Source organism: Gouania willdenowi, chromosome 6 (assembly GCF_900634775.1).
Source record: "Gouania willdenowi chromosome 6, fGouWil2.1, whole genome shotgun sequence".
Classification (NCBI taxonomy): Eukaryota; Metazoa; Chordata; class Actinopteri; order Blenniiformes; family Gobiesocidae; genus Gouania; species Gouania willdenowi.
The window spans coordinates 2189227-2214114 of NC_041049.1; the positions used below are offsets into that span (position 1 = coordinate 2189227).

Genomic DNA, 24888 nt, shown 5'->3' on the forward strand with positions numbered 1-24888 from the left:
ACATGTTGCCAGGTTTGAGGATCAAAACTGCTGGGATTGATTTACGTTCACTTTTATGTTTTTAAGGAGTTAAAACCAATAAATCTTAAGTTTTCATCAATGTTTAAAATTTAAATGATCTCATAAGTGTGTTACACATCAAACCATAGTCAGCACAAAACATAATGACTTCAAAAACACACAAAATTACGGAAAAAACACATAACTTTAGGGGGGGAAATACTCAAAAGGACAAGAACAATACACAAATATACTATAAACGACTATAAATATACACAAAATAACAGAAAATAAACAAAACGATGACACAAATGATTTATAGCATACAAAAACACACAAAATGACTCCAAAAACACACAGTTACATAAAAACACATAACATTAGGGGGAAAAATGTTCAAAAAATACATACATATACTATAAACGACTATAAATATACTAAAAAAAAAAAACCAAACAAAACAAGAACAAAAATGACTAAAATGATTCACAGCATAAAAAACAAAAATACACAAAATTTATATAAAAAAAAACAAGACAAAACACAACGACAATCAAGACAGACTTATCCCTATATTGTTTCCTGTATTAATCTTTAGATTGGTCAATATTCTAAATGCTGAGATAATCTGATATTGTGGCCCTTGAGTCAAACAATTGTCTTTTTGTGGCCCCAAGTGTATCAAAGTTGTCCACCTCTGAAATGGGACATTCTGAGATTTAGTTCATCAACAGTAAAAATACACAATAAAGCATACAAATAAATTAATAAAAGACAAAAAAAATAATACAAAATGACAACAAAAACACTCAAAAATGACTCGAAACACACAAAACAACAAGAAAAATTACCCAATATGACTCAAAAACACAAAATGACAGAAAAATACACAAATCAACAGTGAAAATACACAATATGACTCAATAAAACATACAATAGTACAAAAATATACATAAAGGCAACAAAAATACACAAAGGTAATGTTAAAACACAAAAACAAGACTAGAAATGTACAGAGAAATATACAAAATGATAACAAAAACCCTCAAGAATGACTTGTGACAGACAAATTGACAACAAAAATACACACTTTGACTTCAAAAACACACAAAATGACAGAAAAATACACAAAAGTAAGGCTGAAACACAAAAAATGAGTAGAAATGTACAGAAAAATACAAATAATAAAAACAATCAAAATGAGTGATAACACACAAAACAACCACAGAAATACACAATATGAATCAAAAATTAACAGAAAAATATACAAAATGAGCAGAAAATCAGACTAAATCTTTTTTTTCTCCAGTGTTAATACTCTGATTGGTCATTATTTAAATGCTGACCTGAATGTTGATAGTGTGAACCAAGCTCAGTGGTTAGCTGGACTAAAACGAATGGTTGATAAAGTTAAAGCCACCCTGGTTGCCATGGCAGCGTAGACCTCCTGTTATAAGGTATCTTTCTTGTTCCCGTAATGTTCCTGGTGTTCAGAGTTCCTAAGCTTGTGAAGTTTGGTATACGGTCGTAACAGAAAGTCTAAGAAAGTTAAGCTATGTTGTTCTTCTCTCACATATTTAACATACATTATGTTACTGTATATATGTTTTTATCTACTCCTTAAACAGGAAGTTGCACCCATAATCACAAAGCAATTCAAAGTTAGTATTTCACTTCAGCCACACATTCATCCCAAAGCCAAACAAAAATTTATTAAAAGCTCATCAACAAAACACTTTTATAAATAGTAAATACACAACACTGAACGGAACATAAAAATAAATAAAAATACAAAATGTACAAAAAAAAGAGAAAAACTATTTAAAGCACGTTTCTTCCTGTGGTGTGTGGAGTTTCAGGGTCCGCTCTGTGCATACAGCGGGGTCTGCAGTGGTCCTTTAATCACTGACACACACACACACTGGGCTTCATCCCAGAACCCAACGCTCGGCCTGAGACGAGTTCAGCTGCACAGACTCACTGCTCTCTCCGTGCTCGTGCTGAAACACACATTACACACATATTATAAACATTACAGGCTGAGGTCATATCATAGCAGTGATTTTAATGTAGACATGGGCCACACGTGGCCCTCAGACTAACTTGGTTTGACCACCTCCAAGGTAAACACACCAAATGATGCCAAACAACACACAAATGACAAAAAAATAATTGAAATAAACAGCAAAAATACATGAAATGACAAAAAAATACATAGAATTACTCTAAAAAAAACACAATATGACAACAGAAATGCACAAAATTACTTGCAGAACACAAAAAAATGACAGAATATAAAATATGAGAACAAAAATACACAAAATGACAGAAAAAAACCCAGAACAACAGTAAAAATACACACAACTCAAAAAACGCACACAAAATGTGTAAGAAATGTGACAAAACAACAGCAAATATATACAAAATTAAACACACACTATGACAACAAAAATACACATAATGAGAACAAAAATACACATTACTACTTCCTAAACACACACTATGACAACAAAAATACACAAAACTAAACAACATAAATCACAAAAATTACACCAAAAACACAAGATGACTAGCAAAACACACAATACAACTACAAAAATACACAAAATACAGAAAATTATAAAATATCAGAACAAAAATACAAAAAATGACTCCAAAACTGAAAAAAAAACAACAACAAACACACGCAAAATGTGAAAAGAAATGTGCAAAATTACTCTGAAAACACTCAAAATGACGAGTAAAATGTACATTATGTCGTTATGTTTTATTGCTGCTAATCTTCAGCCTTACACTCCAGGACAATAGGGGGCAGTAGTACTGTAGCTCTATGCGAGCATCTCTCAAATTTCACTGTACCCCCAAGTACCGTGACAATAAAAGACTATTCTATTCTATTCTATTCTATTCTATAATAGGAAACATGAAGACTTTCTTTGTTGGTGTCTAAACAGTGAGAGTAGTTGGTTACACCAAAGCAGAGCTCACCTTGTTGGCGATGGCGCGCAATTTCCTGAGCAGCGATGGTTTCTGGGTGTAAACCACATCGTCATCTGGCTCCTCCCCTTCGTTCAGAGCGCAGCTGTCGGCAGCCGGAAGCTCACACTCCTTATTGGCCGACATCACCAGACGAGAGTATTTATACTCCAGCCTGAAGGAATTAAGTCAGAATGGCTTTATTACCACACTGAGTTTTATTTATAAAAAATATTTGGAAAAACACAAAATTGACGTTTCAAATGTTACATTTAGAATTTCTCAATTTAACGTCTTAATTTGAAAAAAAAATGGCTGAATAAATGAAAACTCACCTTTTGTTCTTCTTCCAGAAGTAACAGGTGAGCGAGATGAGCAGCACGGCCATGAAAGCCCCGCCTCCGACACTGACTTTGACCCACAGAGCGATGACCTCGCAGGGGGCAGAGCTCGGCGAAGGCAGGGACACGCCCCTGGTGCACAGCTTGGGCTCGTTCCACATGAAGAGCGTTTCCTACAGAGAGAGGAAACATGTCGGGTCGTGTTGAGTTGATGAGTCACATTGTCCCAACGGTGGCTGCAGAAATCATGACTCCGAAAAAAAGGATAAAAAATAAAGAAAAGAGGAAAAAAAAGAAGAAAAGAAAAAAGAAGAGAAAAAGAAACAAAAGAAAGGAAAACAGAAGAACAAAAAGGGAAAAAAAACAGAAAAAAAGAGCTGAAAAAGAGAGAGAAAAATTCACCCGGCGCTCATGACTCCAAAAGAAAGGAAAAAAGGAAAAAGAAGAAAGAAGAAAAAAAATGTAAAAAAGAAAAATCAGAAAAAAAGAGAGAGAAAAAAAGAATGTCATGACCAAAAAGAAAGAAGAAAAGAATGAAAGAGAGAGAGAAAAAAAGAATAAATTATGACTCCAAAAGAAAGAAAAAAGGAGAAAAAGAAAGAAGAAAAAAGAACAAAGGAAAAGAGGAAAAAAGAAGTCATGACACAATGATTGCATGTCACTTGCTCACCTGAACCCCAGCCTTGCAGGCACCCTCTATCTGGTGGTAGTCATGGTGCATGCAGCGTGGACACGCACTGGAGCTCTCCCACAGGAAGTGAAACGTGCATCCATCGCAAGTTCCTTCATGGCACGAGCTGTACACATCACATTTTTACTGTTACAAGTCGTCACGTGGACCAGCCATCGTTCTAAGGACGTACATCTGAGAGGGAGCTGGTGTATCTGCAGCTGTGAATCCACAGAACCAACAGCCCTTGGTCTAACTATATGCGGCCCCCAAAGTAAACACACAAAATGACAGATAAATACACAAAATAACAGCAAAAAGTGGGAAAGAGCAGGAAACTGGACCTGGGCACCGACACCTCGCCCCGCCCAGACTTCTCAGGATTACAGCGAACAGTGATGACGGAGCTGCGGCCCTGATCACATGACGCCGTTGGTTGTGACGACCTAAAAAAAAGGACCACAACTCACAACGTCAAGACTCCAACCAAACTACACCCCCATCCTCTTCACCCAGAGGAAGTACCTGTAGAAGAAGTTGATGTCGGGAACCTCCTCTGAGCTCTCTGGGAACAGATCTGGTTTGGCGTTGATTCCATTGAGGACAGAATCCACCGTTGCTCCTAAACCACAGACAAAACACTTGTCAAGGCGTGGGCTCACCATCTGACTCTTTCTGACAAAGTGGTTTCAAGAAACTCTTTTCTTTGATCAAAAATCTACAAGTAAGGCTAACTGCTTTGAAGGTAGATGATAAAAATATCTGCGAAAACAACAGTAACCCATTATGTTGATTTTTTTTTTTACATTGTCGTACCAATAAAAGTGTCAGCGATGCCAATGGACTGGGAGGAAATGGCCACCCTGAAGCCCCGCCCATCTGAAGGGATGATGGTCGACTGACAGATGAAGCTTTCCACCGAGTTGACGAACGGTACCGAGTCGCTCTGCTCGTTTTTGCCTGAGACGTCGGTGACGTTATCGGTGCAGACCGCCGCACTCCTTCCCTAAACAAACAACATGAACACAACATGGGTCAAAGGTCAGCTTAACCATCCAGACGCTGTACAATTCACGATCCGTCAGAAGCGTAACCGAACAATGACATTTCCGTTAGCATGTGCTGAGCTAGCTTGGCAAAAAGAAAAAGTCACCAATGAGAATCACCTCGTGTCCACACAGGCTGATGTTGAACATCCGCAGGTACTTCGTCCCCTTTGTGGTGAAACTGGGGCCGACGATAAGTGAGGTCACATCGCTCAGAGGGCCGAGGTCGAAGGTCAGCGTGCGGTTCCCTTCCGTGTGGATGAAGGAGCAGTCGCTGTAGCAGCGGGAGTGTTCCTATGGGAAAAGTCAACGCGCCGACTTTAAACTTGTACTGGTTTTTGTCACATTTGACATTTGAGTTCAGTGTTTTGCCCAAGGACATTTCCAAATGTAAACCGGTATAGCCTTGGGACGACCCCTCAACCACCTGAGCCACAAAATCAAGCAATTTCTGAAATGTCAATCTGACGCTCAATATCGTCTCACGTACTTGTTTTGGGAAAATTTCACGCATTTACACGCAATTGTTTACCGTAAGGGGCGCACGGTGGCTTAGTGGTTAGCACGTCTGCCTCACAGCAAGAAGGTCCTGGGTTCAAGCCCTGGGGTGGACACTTGGGTCCTTTCTGTGCGGAGTTTGCATGTTCTCCCCGTGCTGCGTGGGTTTCCTCCGGGTACTCCGGCTTCTTCCCACAATCCAAAAACATGACTGTAAGGTTGATTGGAGTCTCTAAATTGCCCATAGGAGTGAATGAGAGAGTGAATGGTTGTCTGTGTCTCTGTTGCCCTGTGATGGACTGGCGCCCTGTCCAGGGTGTACCCCCGCCAAGCGCCCTATGAGAGCCGGAGATTGGCACCGGCAGACCTCCGCGACCCTGTTAAACGGGAATAAGCGGGTAAGAAAATGGATGGATGGATGGATGGATGGATTTACCGTAAAACGGGTGGTCAGAGAGGCAGAAATGTCCATGTCCGCACAAAATCCGACATAATGACAAACTTTACCTTCCAAAATTGAAAATGTCTCTATGACACGGACTAAACCCTCACCCACATATTTTGGGACAGTATCACACATTTCCACCATATGTTTTGCCGTAAAATGAGCGGAATGTCGTAGCAAAAACTGACAGATGTCAAATCTTGCACAACATTTTGCCCTACATATAAAAATAACAACAATGTTATTAATTCTGTTTTAATTTTGTATTTTCCATCTGTTTTCTGAGATCACCAAAAATCAGAGGCCCTACATTTAATATTCTAAACAATTATTACATTTTTAACAACATTAAAAAAAAAGTGAACAGCAGGCTATCTTGATTAGCTTTATGTATTGGCTTGTATGCTTGGCTACCAAGAAATTTCCCATCTGAAAAGTGGCAAGCGGAGGGATTTGCATAAAATCTTGCGTGAGTTCAGCGTGTGCGTTCGGTGCACATCTACCACGCAAAAGCCTGTGATGAATTCTGATTAGGGGAAATCTGACACAGAATTGAGCAAACCCATGCCTCTCCACCTTGTTGCTGATGCTTTGTGGTCCACAGGCGACGCAGGCGTCCTGGCCGTACGTGTGTCGTCCGGCCAAGTGTGTGTTAGGCGGGCACTCCTGGCACCGGTTGGTGTCTCGGTCGATGTAAAACCCAGCCGGGCAGGGCACGCAGGACGTGCTGGCTTGTTGGGAGTTGTGCGGAACTAGAGCACAGGCGCGGCATGCCGATGCCACGCCGTCCAAGACGTTGGTGACGCTGACGGAGTAGAGCTTTACGGTGTCGCTGACGTAGCGACGGACCTAGAAAGATGAATACAGTACCATTAATCCTCCGTGAAAAGAAGCAAAAAATGTCTTTTTTTGCCTGTTTATCAACATCCCTTTCATCAACAGCTATAGATAATTAATTACCTGCATCATCATCATCAAAGTACCTTCTTCAACTACAAGGCCAACCCTCTAACCCTGCATCAATGAAGAAGCATGAACCATTAAGTAAAGTAACGGTATAATGTTTGTGATTGGACCAAGTGTTCAGATAAGGAAGGAAATGGGCCTTGAGCTTGGCTCAGGACTGAGGTCGTTAGCACTTCCAATGGATTTGGGTTAGGGGCCCCAAATGGGTTGGTTCCTCAATTACCTCACCAAGTTTTATCTGAATCGGATCTGGATTGCGCATTTCTAAAACATGGATGTGTCCATATATTGGGAGCTACAGTATGGTTATTAATGGGGATATGTATTTCTTCCAAGCCTTTAAAGTGTGATTGATTGTGGTGCCAGATCAGGATCATTGATCCAGATAACCGACAATATCAGGAAAAGTGAGATTTGGAGCTTGGCGGTGGTTTGCGCTCTGACTGCTGTTATTGTTGATGTACAGTAGTTGTCAGATAATTTATCTAAAAACTAAACTCTTGTTGGAATTGAAATTAAATCCCAATTGGCAGTAGCCAGTAGAGCAGGTTCTGGTATGCGGTTAAGTCTATCCTCTGAGGTGTAAGTCCATTTCAGCCCAAATCCAGGAGACACATCACAGGTTTGTTGAAGTTTAATGTGGAACTCAGAGTGAGGTGTGCTTTGTTTTAGCAACACATCGATACCCATCACAACTGGAGAAATAATTTCTGCTGGCTAAGGGTTCCCCGATCCAATATTAATATCAAATATTGGTTCCAAATCAGCAAAAATTACGAATTATATCAGCTGGCATCTAAAATCTCAGATATAAGCAGTCCATTCCTGACTCTGCTCCAGCACTTCTATCCAACAGTTTTTATTGGATTTATTGAGGTCACTTTTTAGGGTCTTCTTCTTTCTTCTCTTGTTATTGGCGTGTTGCAACCAACTTGAATAGGTGCATATCGCCACCTACTGTACATGTTTTATTTAATTACTTTCCACTTTCCTTATGTTCTCAGTTTGAGTAACCAGCTGATCGAGGCTTTTCTAAAGTTCCACATGACATGAAAGTATGTTTGATATCGGATCAATATCGGTAACAGGCAACAGACAAGGCTGCCATATTGTTATTGTATCTGAAGTGTAAAATTTGTATTTGGACAGCCTACTACTGGCCTTAAATAATTATGGCCAAATCATTAGAGACTCAACCGTGAAACAGTTCAGACCTCAAGGAGCTTATTTGGAGATGACATGTTTCAGATGACTCAGGGTGTTACAGGATGAAGGGATAGTTGGACCAAAACGATCATTGGCTCACATCTAAAGCGTGGTTGGTCCTCTGGAAGGCCCACGTGTAGGTAACGGAGGCATTCCTGCTCATGCTGTGAGAGTATGACTGCTTCATTTTGCTTCCTGCCCAGGACTCCACCACCGTGGTGCTCTTCCTGTTCATGTCCTGAGGAGCCAACAAAGGTATCAACAAAGGCATCAACACAGGCATCAACACAGGCATCAACACGGGCATCATCACAGATATCAACACGGGCATCAACACAGGCATCAACACGGGCATCAACACGGGCATCATCACAGATATCAACACGGGCATCAACACATGCATCAACACAGGCATCATCACAGATATCAACACGGGCATCATCACAGATATCAACACGGGCATCAACACATGCATCAACACAGGCATCAACACAGATATCAACAAAGGCATCAACACAGGCATCATCACAGATATCAACACGGGCATCATCACAGATATCAACACGGGCATCAACACAGGCATCAACACGGGCATCATCACAGATATCAACACGGGCATCATCACAGATATCAACACGGGCATCAACACAGGCATCAACACGGGCATCATCACAGATATCAACACGGGCATCATCACAGATATCAACACGGGCATCAACACAGGCATCAACACAGGCATCATCACAGATATCAACACAGGCATCAACACATGCATCAACACAGGCATCAACACAGATATCAACACGGGCATCATCACAGATATCATTGCGGGCATCAACACGAGCATTAACACATGTATCAACACAGGCATCAACATAGATATGAACACAGATATCAACACAGGCATCAATGCGGGCATCAACAAGCATAAAAACACACACACACACACACAGACACACTGAAGGAAGGAGACTGAGCTCGCACCATCATGAAGTAGAGCTCACAGTCCGCAGAGCAGATGGTCTCAAACACAAATGTGATCCGTCCAAACTCGCCCCCCGTCATCCCTGAGAGAGACGCTGGGACTCTGCACGGAAGCAAAACCAGTCCAACGTAGAACTCTCCAAAACAAGCCTCACCGAACACGACCAATAGAAACACGTGCGTCTCACCTGAACCCGGGAACGTGCAGACTGAGGATGAGGTAGTCGTTATCAGAAGAACCGGCTCCACTGCCTACGTGGTCGCCCGCCACCTCCCACCCTGACCAGTAACAGAGACACCAGGTAAACTAGTTAGACACTGGATTACAACCATCATTAACCAGTCCTCTACTGAAGGTAAACACTGGGCTTCAGGTAACCAGTAGTCAGCTAGCTAATCCATATCAGTGGCCTAATGATTGGTTGGATGGAAGTTAAACGGTTAACCAGTCTATAGTTAGCTAGTAGGAATCTGTCGAGAGAAACAGGTATTTTTGTTTTGATTTTTTTGTTTTAATTAAAAATTAAATGCGTCATGTATATATGTTGTTACACATATATATTGAAATTTGTCCTCTGCAATTTAACGCATCCCTGGGGAACAGTTGGCAGCCATTTTGCGGCGCCTGGGGAGCAGTTCGGGGTTAAGGGACTTGCTCAACATCCCACAGTGATGGCCCAGGTGAGGCTTGAACCGTGAACCCTCTGATTACAAGCCCAGCATCCTTAACCACTAGGTTGTGTTGCGCTGCGATGGACTGGCGCTCTGTCTAGGGTGTACCCCGGCCCAGCGCCCAATGAGAGCCGGAGATTGGCACCGGCAGACCCCCGCGACCTTGAATAACAGGAACAAGTAGGTCTGAAAATGGATGATTAGTTAGTCAGTTAATTAGTTGGTTAGGTCTTTTCGTTGTCAGTTAGACAGTTTATTAGTTACTTCAGATCGTTAGTTAATTTTCTAGCAAGTTATTTACTTAGCCAGTTAGTTAGACAGTTACATACTCAGTTATTTAGTTACTTAGACATTTAGCTAGTTAGTTAGTTATAGTTAAAACATGCCTAAACTAATCCATTGGTGGAATTAGTTGCTTAATAATCAGTGAGTCAAGGTTAGCATGAGTAATAATAATAACTAATAACTAGTTAGTCATCAGGATATTATTGTTAATAGATTAGTAAATTGTAACTTGTTATTTGAGGGTCTCACCATTCATGTCGTCACACTTTGAGTTTCCCACGTTAAAACAGGACGTCTTCATGTTGGACGGCAGCACGTTCCACCACTTGTATTCATAACCTTGCACAGGCTCTGTCCCTGCAGGACACTTAGCACACGCTGAAACACGCACACACACACATGCATATAACACGTTTACATCTCATCTACACACACACACATTTCCAGTGGCAGCTCTCGTACCAGAGGTGCCATCAGAGTGTGTCCCAGGGGGGCAGGGCAGGCAGGTGGAGTCGTTGCTGTTGTAGTAACCAGGGTTACAGGGGGGGCACGGCTCCCTCCACCCTGTGGCAGGAAGGCTCACTGTTCCGGTCACATTCTCCACGCAGATCTTTGGCTCCACCCACCGATACAGCACCTGAGTCTGAGGCAGACATCAAGAGTGTTGGTGAAGCTCTTCACCATGTGTGCGTGCATGTGCGCGTGTGTGTGACCTTGCCCTCGCTGTCACAGGCTGTGTGGATCTGGAAGTAATCTCTCTCAGAACACGGCGGTCGCTCTTTGCACTCGGCCCATCCTTCATCTGAGCGACAGAGACACTGATGAGGGTTTAAACTAAACTTTGAGGCCTGTACTATGAAGCTGGATCAGTAAATCTGGGATTTATCTCTCCACAGATTTAAGGTGGTAAAATTTGTAATTTCATCATTATAACAGTGTGTTAGTGTTACTCTTGTGAGTTTTTGTTGCCTTTTATGCATTTCTTTGTACTATTGTGTACTTTTACTGTTGTTTTGTGTGTTTTTTGTCATTGTGTATTTTTCTTGTCATTTTGTATGTCATGAATCATTTTGAGTGTTTCTGTTCTCATTTTGTATATTTCTCTGTACATTTCTAGTCAGTTTTTGTGTTTTAGCATTACTTTTTTGTATTTCGGTTGCCTTTGTGTATTTCTTTGTTTTCTGGAGTCATATTGTGTATTTTTCCTGTTGTTTTGTGTATTTTACTGTCATTTTGTTTTTTTAGTCATATTGTGTATTTTTCTTGTCGTTTTGTGTGTTATGAGTGATTTTGAGTGTTTTTGTGTTCATTTTGTATATTTTTCAAGTCATTTTTAGTGTTTTAGTGTTACCTTTGTGTATTTTTGTTGCGCGAGAAGATGAAATCCAGCTTCGTAGTACAGGCCCTAAAAGCTAGCACACCTCCTAACTCGCTCTGCTGTAGCTTTATTTTAGCGTGTTTGAAGCTCTAGCTCATTTCTGTCTAACGTCAACGTTGCATTTGTTCACTTACGTGAGTAGTGATGCTCGGGGCACGTTTCACACGAGGACGAGCCCTTCACAGAGTACGTATTACTGGGGCATGGCTGGCAGGAGGAGGAGCCTGGGCTCGGGCTGAACCAGCCGGGCCTGCATAGAAAACACTCCGAGGTATAGGCCACACCTGGAAAAGACACAAACACGTCAGAGTGTTGGTTTCCTGTAGCGTCCATAACACAGAGCTCAGGGACGTCACCTTCAATTTGGATGTTCTTGATCAGCACAGGTTTCACCATCTTTCCTCCAACCAGTATGGCAGTGGTTCTCCAGTACAGGATGTTTGTGCCGGACTTCAGGCTCACCTTAACAAATAGAATGTAAAGAAAGATGAGATTAGATAAGAAAAGACTAAAGAAACTAGAATAATTCAGGATGAGATACGTTAAGTTAAATGAAGTCAAGTAGGATTAAGCAAGAGAAGGTAAGATAAGATAACTTAAGAAAACATAAGATAAGATGAGATCATTTGAATTAAAAAAAGATCAAGATAACGAAAATAAGATGACGTAAAGTAAGATAAAGTGAGACTAGAAATAAGATAAGGAAAGATGAGTAGAAATAAAGATAAGGTAATATCAGTTAATTTAAAATAAAGTAAGGTTAAAAAATACATTAAGATAAAGTAAGATAAGTTAAGATAAGACAACTTTAAGTAACTTAAAATAAGGACAAGATAAGATAAAGATAAAATAAGCTAAGTTAAGATAAGACAACTTAAGGTAACTTAACTTAAAGTAAGAATAAGATAAGTTAAGATAAAGAAAGATGAGTTAAAATAAAGATAAACAAAGGATAAGTTAATTTAAGATCATAAAGAAAGACAAGCTTAGATAAAGACAAGATAAGTTTAAATAATTTAAGAAAATTTAAGGTAAGTTAAGATATGATAAGGAAAGGATAAGTTCATTTAAAACAAAGAAACACGAGTTTAGATAAAGATAAGCTTAGATCGTTTAAGGTAAAGTAAAAAAAAACAACATAAGACAATTTTAAGGTAGGATAAGGTAAATTAACATTAAAGTAAGATGAAGAAAGGATAAGTTCATTTAAAATAAAGAAGGATACATTTTGATAAGGATGTGTTTAGATAATATAAAATAATTTAAGATCAAGTAAGAAAAGTTAAGACAAGACAATTTAAGGTTTTTTTTTAAATTTATTTAAAACTGGGATATTGATCCGGATCATCCCCAAAATGTAATCTAATCACTTTCATCAAATTTAATTAACATCCATCCATTAGTTTTTGAGTGATGACAGTTTAGAAATGAATAAAAAAAACTCTGGTAAAACAACAAGTTAAGATAAATAAGCTAAGATAATCAATGATAAGGTAAAATTAGCTAAGATTGGTATTTATTGATTGATCCTGAGTCCAATACAGACCCCATTTAAAGCCACTGACCGTGTGTGTCCCCCACTCTCCGTTCTTTGTGCCTTTAATCCACTTCTGATCCTCAGTCTGAGCCATTTCCTGACACTGCTCGTTCTGCACCTGAACACATTAAAAAATGTTTATAGTGTAAATATGAGCCATTAATACCACTTATTGTTGTAAATGATTTAGTGTTTCACTGAGAGATCAAAGTTCACCCTGTGGTTTGAATCTAAAACGTGTGTAAATTGAATTGTCTTACATAGAACTCAAAGAAGATGTTGCTAGGATACTGGTAGGTGAAGGACACGGATCCCTGTGTCTCCAGATGAACGACGTAAACCAGCGACACCGTGCACTCGTCGCGGTTCGACTCCAGATAAACGCCCTGTGGTGTCCACGAGGAACTGAAACCACAATAAACAATGTGATGTCTTATCAGGAAGTAAAGTTTGACTTTTAGTCAGAGGCGGAGTTTGAGAAGAAAAAATAGAATTAAATATATAGAGATTCCCACCAACCACAATGTGTGTATTAATACTGATAATGTTGAATACTAAAATTTGCTTTGACGCATCATTTAATGTTGTAAATTCGTGATAAAATCAGATTAGATAGTAGGGCTGGGCAATTTATCGAGATTCAAAATAAATGAAGTTTTCAATTTGGCGATTTAAAAAATGACAATACTGCCTATATCAATGAAGAAGAAATACTTCCTATTTAAAATGGTTCATCAGTTTTTTCCTTTAAGTCGAGATCTTTCCATCTTGGTTTAGTTCCCTCATGTTCTCATAGTTACCTGTTACAGGCCTGCACGTCCTCTTCATTCTGACGCATGTCGTGGAAACTGGACAAGCTGGTGAACCCCGCGGGAATCGCATCCCATTGGTCGAAACGCAGACCGCTGCCCAGCGAATAGAAGCCTGTGGCGCACGGCGTGCACTCCTGGGTGGACATCTCCAAGAACTGCCCAGCGGGACAGGAAAAGGCTAAAGGCAGAGCAGACGCTAACATGTCAAAATGCTAACATGTCAAAATACTAACATGTCAAAACGCTAACATGTCAAAATGCTAACATGTCAAAATGCTAACATGTCTAAATACTAACATGTCAAAACGCTAACATGTCAAAATGCTAACATGTCAAAATGCTAACATGTCAAAACGCTAACATGTCAAAATGCTAACATGTCAAAATGCTAACATGTCAAAATACTAACATGTCAAAACGCTAACATGTCAAAATGCTAACATGTCAAAATGCTAACATGTCAAAATACTAACATGTCAAAACGCTAACATGTCAAAATGCTAACATGTCAAAATACTAACATGTCAAAATGCTAACATGTCAAAATGCTAACATGTCAAAACACTAACATGTCAAAACGCTAACATGTCAAAATGCTAACATGTCAAAATACTAACATGTCAAAACGCTAACATGTCAAAATGCTAACATGTCAAAATGCTAACATGTCTAAATACTAACATGTCAAAACGCTAACATGTCAAAATGCTAACATGTCAAAATGCTAACATGTCAAAACGCTAACATGTCAAAATGCTAACATGTCAAAATGCTAACATGTCAAAATACTAACATGTCAAAACGCTAACATGTCAAAATGCTAACATGTCAAAATGCTAACATGTCAAAATACTAACATGTCAAAACGCTAACATGTCAAAATGCTAACATGTCAAAATACTAACATGTCAAAATGCTAACATGTCAAAATGCTAACATGTCAAAACGCTAACATGTCAAAACGCTAACATGTCAAAATGCTAACATGTCAAAATGCTAACATGTCAAAATGCTAACATGTCAAAATACTAACATGTCAAAATGCTAACATGTCAAAATGCTAACATGTCAAAACGCTAACATGTCAACATGCTAACATGTCAAAACCCTAACATGTCAAAACACTAACATGTCAAAACGCTAACATGTCAAAACGCTAACATGTCAAAATGCTAACATGTCAAAATGCTAACATGTCAAAATACTAACATGTCAAAATACTAACATGTCAAAATGCTAACATGTCAAAATACTAACATGTCAAAACGCTAACATGTCAAAATGCTAACATGTCAAAACGCTAACATCTCAAAATGTTAACATGTCAAAACGTAAACATGTCAAAATACTAACATGTCAAAATGCTAACATGTCAAAACGCTAACATGTCAAAACGCTAACATGTCAAAACGCTAACATGTCAAAATGCTAACATGTCAAAATACTAACATGTCAAAACGCTAACATGTCAAAATGCTAACATGTCAAAATGCTAACATGTCTAAATACTAACATGTCAAAACGCTAACATGTCAAAATGCTAACATGTCAAAATGCTAACATGTCAAAACGCTAACATGTCAAAATGCTAACATGTCAAAATGCTAACATGTCAAAATACTAACATGTCAAAACGCTAACATGTCAAAACGCTAACATGTCAAAATGCTAACATGTCAAAATACTAACATGTCAAAACGCTAACATGTCAAAATGCTAACATGTCAAAATACTAACATGTCAAAATGCTAACATGTCAAAATGCTAACATGTCAAAACACTAACATGTCAAAACGCTAACATGTCAAAATGCTAACATGTCAAAATACTAACATGTCAAAACGCTAACATGTCAAAACGCTAACATGTCAAAATGCTAACATGTCAAAATACTAACATGTCAAAACGCTAACATGTCAAAATGCTAACATGTCAAAATGCTAACATGTCTAAATACTAACATGTCAAAACGCTAACATGTCAAAATGCTAACATGTCAAAACGCTAACATGTCAAAATGCTAACATGTCAAAATGCTAACATGTCAAAATACTAACATGTCAAAACGCTAACATGTCAAAACGCTAACATGTCAAAATGCTAACATGTCAAAATACTAACATGTCAAAACGCTAACATGTCAAAATGCTAACATGTCAAAATACTAACATGTCAAAATGCTAACATGTCAAAATGCTAACATGTCAAAACACTAACATGTCAAAACGCTAACATGTCAAAATGCTAACATGTCAAAATACTAACATGTCAAAACGCTAACATGTCAAAACGCTAACATGTCAAAATGCTAACATGTCTAAATACTAACATGTCAAAACGCTAACATGTCAAAATGCTAACATGTCAAAATGCTAACATGTCAAAACGCTAACATGTCAAAATACTAACATGTCAAAACGCTAACATGTCAAAATGCTAACATGTCAAAATGCTAACATGTCAAAATACTAACATGTCAAAACGCTAACATGTCAAAATGCTAACATGTCAAAATACTAACATGTCAAAATGCTAACATGTCAAAATGCTAACATGTCAAAACACTAACATGTCAAAATGCTAACATGTCAAAATGCTAACATGTCAAAATGCTAACATGTCAAAATGCTAACATGTCAAAATACTAACATGTCAAAATGCTAACATGTCAAAACGCTAACATGTCAACATGCTAACATGTCAAAACCCTAACATGTCAAAACACTAACATGTCAAAATGCTAACATGTCAAAACGCTAACATGTCAAAATGCTAACATGTCAAAATGCTAACATGTCAAAATACTAACATGTCAAAATACTAACATGTCAAAATGCTAACATGTCAAAATACTAACATGTCAAAACGCTAACATCTCAAAATGCTAACATGTCAAAACGCTAACATCTCAAAATGTTAACATGTCAAAATGTAAACATGTCAAAATACTAACATGTCAAAATGCTAACATGTCAAAACGCTAACATGTCAAAACGCTAACATGTCAAAACGCTAACATGTCATAACGCTAACATGTCAAAATACTAACATGTCAAAATGCTAACATGTCAAAATGCTAACATGTCAAAATGCTAACATGTCAAAATGCTAACATGTCAAAATGCTAACATGTCAAAACGTAAACATGTCAAAATACTAACATGTCAAAATGCTAAAATGTCAAAATGCTAACATGTCAAAATGCTAACATCTCATAACGCTAACATGTCAAAATACTAACATGTCAAAATGCTAACATGTCAAAACGTAAACATGTCAAAATACTAACATGTCAAAATGCTAACATGTCAAAATGCTAACGTCAAAACGCTAACATGTCATAACGCTAACATGTCAAAATACTAACATGTCAAAATGCTAACATGTCAAAACGCTAACATGTCATAACGCTAACATGTCAAAATACTAACATGTCAAAATGCTAACATGTCAAAATGCTAACATGTCAAAATGCTAACATGTCAACACACTGACTGAAGCAAACGTTCCTGGTATGAAATGAAACAGCTTATGTGATAACGATGATACTCTAAGCTCCGCCCTGTCTCAATGTGAAGCACTTTGGGACTGATCTGGTTGATAAATTACAACAATCGAGAGTGCGACTTTTACAAAACTGCGACTAATACGTTTCTTAACTGCATCATTGGTAGTAACCAGAGTGTGTAAAGAGTACAGATATGTCTACTCAAGTAGAAGTTACATGATAGAAATTGAACTCATGTACAAGTCATACATAAAATACTCAATTACGCGTAAAAAGTAGCTCAATTAAATATTACTCAAAGTAGAAGTTACTAGCTACTTTCACCCGCCATGTTTATTGTTGGTAATAAATCTTGGTACGGGTCAAATGCATACAGTAAACATCTCATGTAGAAACCTAAAAAGAAAGAAACACAATCTTGCACACTTGGAACATAATTTATTTTCCGCAAAGGCATCTGAATAAAATAAAAAGTTTGTCAAAATATACAATCATTTCTTAAATGAAATAACACCAATTAATTAAGTAAAACATAAAAACGTTCTTAGGCTCTAAGTATGGATACATTTATAAACTCTAACACTGAGAAAATAACTGGAATTCAATGCTGTTTTGGTGTGTTCTGTTACGGTTAATCTGATTGGTCGGCTATGATGTGATGCATTACGTTTAATCTGATTGGTCGGCTATGATGTGATGCATTACGGTTAATCTGATTGGTTGGCTATGATGTGATGCATTACGGTTAATCTGATTGGTCGGCTATGATGTGATGCATTACGATTAATCTGATTGGTTGGCTATGATGTGATGCATTATGGTTAATCTGATTGGTCGGCTATGATGTGATGCATTATAGTTAATCTGATTGGTTGGCTATGATGTGATGCATTACGTTTAATCTGATTGGTCGGCTATGATGTGATGCATTATGGTTAATCTGATTGGTCGGCTATGATGTGATGCATTATAGTTAATCTGATTGGTTGGCTATGATGTGATGCATTACGTTTAATCTGATTGGTCGGCTATGATGTGATGCATTATAGTTAATCTGATTGGTTGGCTATGATGTGATGCATTATGTTTAATCTGATTGGTCGGCTATGATGTGATGCATTATGGTTAATCTGATTGGTCGGCTATGATGTGATGCATTATAGTTAATCTGATTGGTTGGCTATGATGTGATGCATTACGTTTAATCTGATTGGTCGGCTATGATGTGATGCATTACGGTTAATCTGATTGGTTGGCTATGATGTGATGCATTACGTTTAATCTGATTGGTCGGCTATGATGTGATGCGTTTGATTGTTGTCTGGTAATTTCATTTTTTGTAGTTTTACAATGTCTGTTGATTATTTTAAAACCAAAACAAATCTTAAAAAATGTAACAAAAAGGAATTAAAAAATGTAATTCCGTTTTGGTTTTCTTAAGTTTTTTTGCCACAGATTGCTAAAAATTATTTCCAGTTTTTGACTAATTAATTATTAGTCATTAACTAACACTTTTAAATTTGGTTTTCAGGTAATTAGTTTAATTTAGTTTTTGAGTTATACTTTATTCATAAAATATGTTTGTTCCTGGTTAGTTTATTTCATACATGCACTAAATTTCCTTTTTTGTTGTTTTTAAGCGTTTTGTCACAGATTGCAGACAGGATTATTTGGAGGGTGATGGACGCAGATGGGGCTTAAAAGCTCAGTGTGAAATACCCCAAAAACGTTTGAGATCCACTGGGTTATTATTATTATTATTATTATTATTATTATTATTATTATTATTATTATTATTATTATTATCAACAGTTCAACTCACAGCAGTCGGTTCCTCTGCTGGGGGCAGGGAGTCCGGAGCAGGTTTCTACTCTGAAAGGGATGGCCACCCTCCATCGAGCCCCAGTACTGTCACACTCTGTGTACTGGTAGTAATAGTCGCCCTGCAGAGCACACACACACACACACACACACACACACACACACACACACACACACACACACACACACACACACACACACACACACACACACAGCACCATCAATATTCTATACAACAATTACACATTTCACAGCAGCATAAACGTTTACATTAAATAATAAACGTGTTCATTCAGAGGAACTGTGAACTACAGCGTTAACGGATCAAGTTTCCTAATCCATCGCCTGAAAAAACAAACAAATGGACAACAGAAATACACAAAACAACACACAAAAGAACATCATTTACAGCAATTACACACAAAAGGAATTCAAAACGACAACAAAAACAAACAATACCTCCAGAGGTGTATTCCATAAAGGCGGGTTAACAAACTGAGTCTATCCATAAACTCTGGGTCAACAAACCCAGCGATGAGAAACTCTGGGTATCTGATTCCATTACAGCTGGTATGAAGTGGGTCAATCAACCCTGAGTATGTAAACCTTGGGTTACGTGCACGCGCGATAAAAAGCCATCATCAATGGATCAAAGAATACTCAAACTGCCATGACAACCAAACGGAAGATAGTCATTTATTCACCGTAATGGGTGAAATACGCCGTTGTTTGATGAATATGCTCCTGTTCTAAAGGTGTGTTCAGTCTTCAGTGATTATAGTGGCTTAAATCACCCGTAATTAGTCACACTTTTTGGTCGCTTCATCACTTTATTGCTTCAGTGACGTGACGAGCGGTGAATAATATGAATAAAATGTGTCTGAGGAGGCGTGTCAGCTGCATAGGATGTCTGCATAGAGAGTCCTCCTGTTACACTGGATATAAAGACAGTAAATGCCGCTTGATATCGATCATCATCATTTTTAATGTAATATTGTCACCATAGTCATCTCAACGTCCTACAAAATGTCATAAAAAAACACTGAAGCGAACCCACGACCCAACGTTTTCAAGAGCAGCGTCACACTTCACTGGGTCATCATATCTTCAAGGATGTATAATCTACAGACTTAACTATATAACAATATAAAACAACAATTGAGCCTTAAAAGTGTATTAATTTAAATGATCATCTCCTCCTTTATATTATCTACAGGTTTTTATTCAGTGAACTTTACTACAGACGTCAGTAGATGTTTTAATGTAGATCAACCTCTCAGTGACTTTCACTAAATGATCTACATCTACAATGTTAGAAAGAAAACTACCTTTAGCACAAAAAAAAAAAAAAAAAAAGACTTAAACAACACAACATTAGTAATGATGTGAACACGTCTGTGGTGTGTGATGTTACTAATGTGTTTCAGAGAAAAGTGTTAAGGTTTATTAAAGTGTTAAGAAACGGTGTTCAGGTGGGCGGAGCCAGGTAGAAACCCAGGGTTTCTTTGATAAAACCTGCCAGTGACCAGGTTTAGTTCATGGACAATGTTGCCATGGTAACATACTCAGAGAAGAACATACCTCACGTTTAGGAATGAGATACTCAGAGTTTCCCTCATTTGAGCCTGAACATAGTCAGACTTTGAACATAACCTGCTTCATGGAATAAACCTCAGAAACACAAAATGGCAGCAAAAATTAAAAAAATAACTATGATGAAAAAAAAACGTGAAGCAAAAAAATACACAAAATGACTCCAAAAACACACAAAACAGCACAAGAAACTGACAAAAAAATGACAAAGAAAAATGAAATAATTCCAAAAAATAATAAAAACTACTCCCAAAACTTTAACAAAATACACAAAAAGACACAAAACAACAATAGACATAGTAACAATTACTCCAAAAAAAACATAAAAACCAATGACAATAAAAAGGAAAAAATTACTAAAAACTAAAGAATAACAAAAAATAAAAATGACTCCAAAATACACAAAATGATTTCAAAAAGACACAAAACAACAATAGAAATAGTAGTAATTATTCCCAAAACCACATCACAACAAACATGTAAAAAAAAAAAATACAAAAATGCACAAAATTTCTCCAAAAGCAGCACAAGAAACAACAAAATAACAATAAAAAAGAAGAAAAAAATTAAATAATTAGAAAAAGACACAAAACGACAAAGAAAAAAAGCCCACACTAAACAACAATAAACACAGAAAAGAAATAAAAATAAAAACCACCTGAAAAGACTTAAAACCTGAAAGACGTCGATAATATGAATGTTTATCAGGAATAATAATAAACAATAATAAAACTTTAGAACCTGAAGGGTTAAAAACATTTTGATGAGCGACTGTTTCATTGATCATTCTGCACAGGCCGTTTGTTGGGAGTCTTTCAGTGACTGACCTCGATCGCTACGGCAACCACTCACGGTCCATTAGGAGAGGGACATCAGGTCACGTAGCGTTGCCATAGCGACATCATATTCTAATCACGTAACAAACCACAAAACAAACACGATGCGCTGCATGTTGTCTGATAAAATAAAAAGGGACATGGGCTGATGCTTCGCTGGTCGCCCTGGTGACTCACGCTGGTCGTCATGGAAACTGATGGGAGAAAGTAAGAGGCGTGATGAGGCCTTTCTGCTGAGTCAGGAAACGGATCAGCTCCATAAACAACATGTAAACAATCAACGCTTCCACCTGGAAATGTTTGTTCAACACTCAGCACCAGGTCAATTAGAATAGTAATCATTATGTTGTAATTATCATTGTAATCATAATTGAAAAAAAAAAATGTGGCTGTTGTAATCATAATTGAATTGTAATTGACTTTGTAATTTGTAATTGGCATGGAAATTCTATAAAAACTGTCATTTACAATTTAATGAAACGCAACATTTTTGAACCATGTTATAGTTCTATTTCTTTCACATACGTAGTTAATAATTATTAAAATATGTATAATATACGTCCACACCGACAATATGAATACCAATATTTTCATTGATTAGGAAGGCTAACATGGTAACCAAGAAATAAGAAACACATTAAATGATAAATCATATTTTATTTGTGTATTTTACAGCTGATTAAGACATGGGTCAAACTGACCCGTTAGCATTAGAGATGCTAACAGAAAGCTAACAAGAGGATATGTTATTTATTAAAGGCTCTGTAATTGTGGTTAATTGAATTTGAACATAATTGTAATTGACTTAAAGGAGAAAAATACTAATTGCTATTCTAATTGTAATTGGAAAAAATGCCAGCAACCGTGATAATAATTGAGTTGTAATTGAACATGGGTAACTGAAGACGGAATTGTAATTGAAAAATGGTAATTGACCCTAACCCTGCTCAGCAGCTACATCGCTAATCTAGATGTTCCTGTCCGATCACCATGCGCGGAGTTTGCGGGGACGAGGGGCATTGCCCCCCCCAGTGGTCAGAAGCTTTCATTACAGTTTTCCTAAATTAATCTGAAAAAATACAATATTTATATAAATAATAATAATATAAAGATGTTAGTTCTACCTCAGGTGTGTAGAAGTAGAAGTTTTAAATGGTCCCAAACTTTTAAGAATAAAGCTGCGTTTATTATTTGCTTTCTATTCCGATCAACGTCCGACAGCAGCTAAGATGGATCGGATCGGATCTAAAACTGCTGAGCCTTGAAAAATAAATCTGCATTACTGTGAGTTTGTAAAACAATTACTTTGTTAGAGATGAAATCTGCAGATTTATTTTGACATTCATGGCCTTTATTTTTAAATGAAGACAAACTGACATTTCTTATAATAAAAGTGCAAAAGCTTTTGTTATAATCTCTAACAATAAGTATCAGTATCGGTGTAGATGATGATGATGATGATGATGATGATGATGATGAACGCGCACCTTCCCGCACGGCCGCAGGTCTCCGTCGCTCAGCACCGAGTGAACCGCGCTGATGGTGAGGATGATGAGGAAGAGGAAGAGGCAGCGGGGCAGCCAGCAGCTCCACGCCGGCTCCGGCATCGTCAGCTCGGGTCAGTTTCGGAGCGACCGTCCGCTGCCCGGAGCGGAGCCTCCAGTCCAGCTTCCAGCTTCCAACAGGCCGTCAGCCTCACATCCTCCTCCTCGAATAACACTCAGAGTCAAGCACCCGAGCGGGACAATACTGCTTCCTTTGTTCTTTCAAAATAAAACCACTAGTCAGTTCTCAACACCCAGAGGATGTAAAACCAAATCAAACCTGGCGGGTATTTGATCAAACCCAGCTCAGGGTTAAGTCCAGGTTTAACCCGAGAGTCCGGCTCTGTTAAGCCTGGTTCTAACGGGAACAGCGGTTTCATCAACGAGACAACACCTTGGTTACCATAGTAACACAGTCTGCTCCTGACCAGGTTTAAGCAGCAGGCTTAGTTTAATCTGCTGAGTCACTCTCATGAAACCACGTCATCATTATTAAAGAAGTCATTTAGTGATGTTTTAATAAAACACTCAATAAAGATCTAGAAAAGGAAAAGTGAGTCAAAAAGACTTTTGTTATACTTTTTTTTAATAGCACTTTTATATAGTATTTTAAAAGGAAATTAAACAGAAAATCATGGCAAATGTGTGAATATGTCTTTAAATCTATACAAATGACGATATAATCATTGTTTACATGTTTTATGTGTACCTTAGTTTTAATGAGATATCACAGTCTCCATGAGTTTAAACCATCTGGCTTGGCTCAGCTGGGGAGACTGAAGCTGAGAAGAGTTTTGATGAAATGGTAAAGGACGGCTTAGCTGAACCAGGTTTAAACCTTAAGCCTGGCTCTACTGAGAACGCTTTGATGAAATACCCCCCCTGGTGTTTTGTTCCTATGGAAATAGACTTGTGTCTTTATTTATTTATTTTTTTTAATAAATAATAGAAATAATAATAATAATAATTTAAAAAAAAAGTTTACATCAGTCAAAAATCAATATTTTAAATAAAAAAATAAAAATAAAAATTGATTTTTTTTTTTTTAATGAAATTTTTGTTGTTTTTTTTGCTTGACATTTAAAAAAATGAATAATAGACACAATTGTACTACTCATAATAAGACAAGACCCCCCTCTAAAAAAAATAAAAACTCAACTTCAATAAAAGACTTTTCAATAATAATAATAATAATAATAATAATAATAATAATAATAATAATAATAATAATAATAATAATAATAATAATTTATAAACGATAACTATACCAAATTTTCATGGTATTAAATTTACTCACTGCTTCTATGGTAAATGTTATTCTTAATTTGTCCACTGAGAGGCGCACTATTTTAATAAACAGTTTATTTACCGTTTGTAAGGTATTTGTATAGTGGAACCATTGAGCATTTTTTTTTTTTTTTTACGATTAACTACAGAAAAGTTTTGGAACATTACAGGATTATGGTTTTCCATTCCTTAAGTTTTTGACAGATTGGTTTGAAAGTAAAGGATTAAAGTAAAAAATTATATAACTCAATTTTATTTTTATGCAAAAAATGTATTCACAAGTGTAGATATTTAAAAACAAAGCCATGTGTTTGACATTTTCTGAATAAGTTGAAAATATTTGAAAACAAATTAAAGTTTGTCCGACCTAAATTTTCTGGTAAAATTTCTCAAATTATTATAATTTTGTTTCTTTGAGTGACCGTTAAATTATTTTGGTTTAAGTTTTTTAAATTTTCTGTTTGGTTCTTGAGTCTTAATGTT

General features: G+C 37.3%; 1 protein-coding gene across 1 annotated transcript; it reads right to left on the bottom strand.

Annotated features, from left to right (window-relative positions):
• Positions 1-1692: 1692 nt before the first annotated feature.
• LOC114465639 (UPF0577 protein KIAA1324-like) lies at positions 1693-23318 on the bottom strand. Its single transcript, XM_028450789.1, has 22 exons — positions 23062-23318; positions 19147-19267; positions 13805-13994; positions 13265-13409; positions 13033-13122; positions 11824-11929; positions 11602-11751; positions 10803-10891; positions 10552-10732; positions 10339-10467; positions 9321-9411; positions 9133-9235; positions 8249-8386; positions 6553-6825; positions 5154-5327; positions 4804-4993; positions 4513-4609; positions 4332-4433; positions 3988-4114; positions 3312-3490; positions 2989-3151; positions 1693-2000 (listed from the first exon to the last, which is right to left on the bottom strand). The coding sequence occupies exons 1-22, from the start codon at positions 23179-23181 to the stop codon at positions 1929-1931; spliced, it is 3030 nt and encodes a 1009-aa protein (XP_028306590.1). The 5' UTR covers positions 23182-23318; the 3' UTR covers positions 1693-1928.
• Between the last annotated feature and the right edge of the window lie 1570 nt (positions 23319-24888).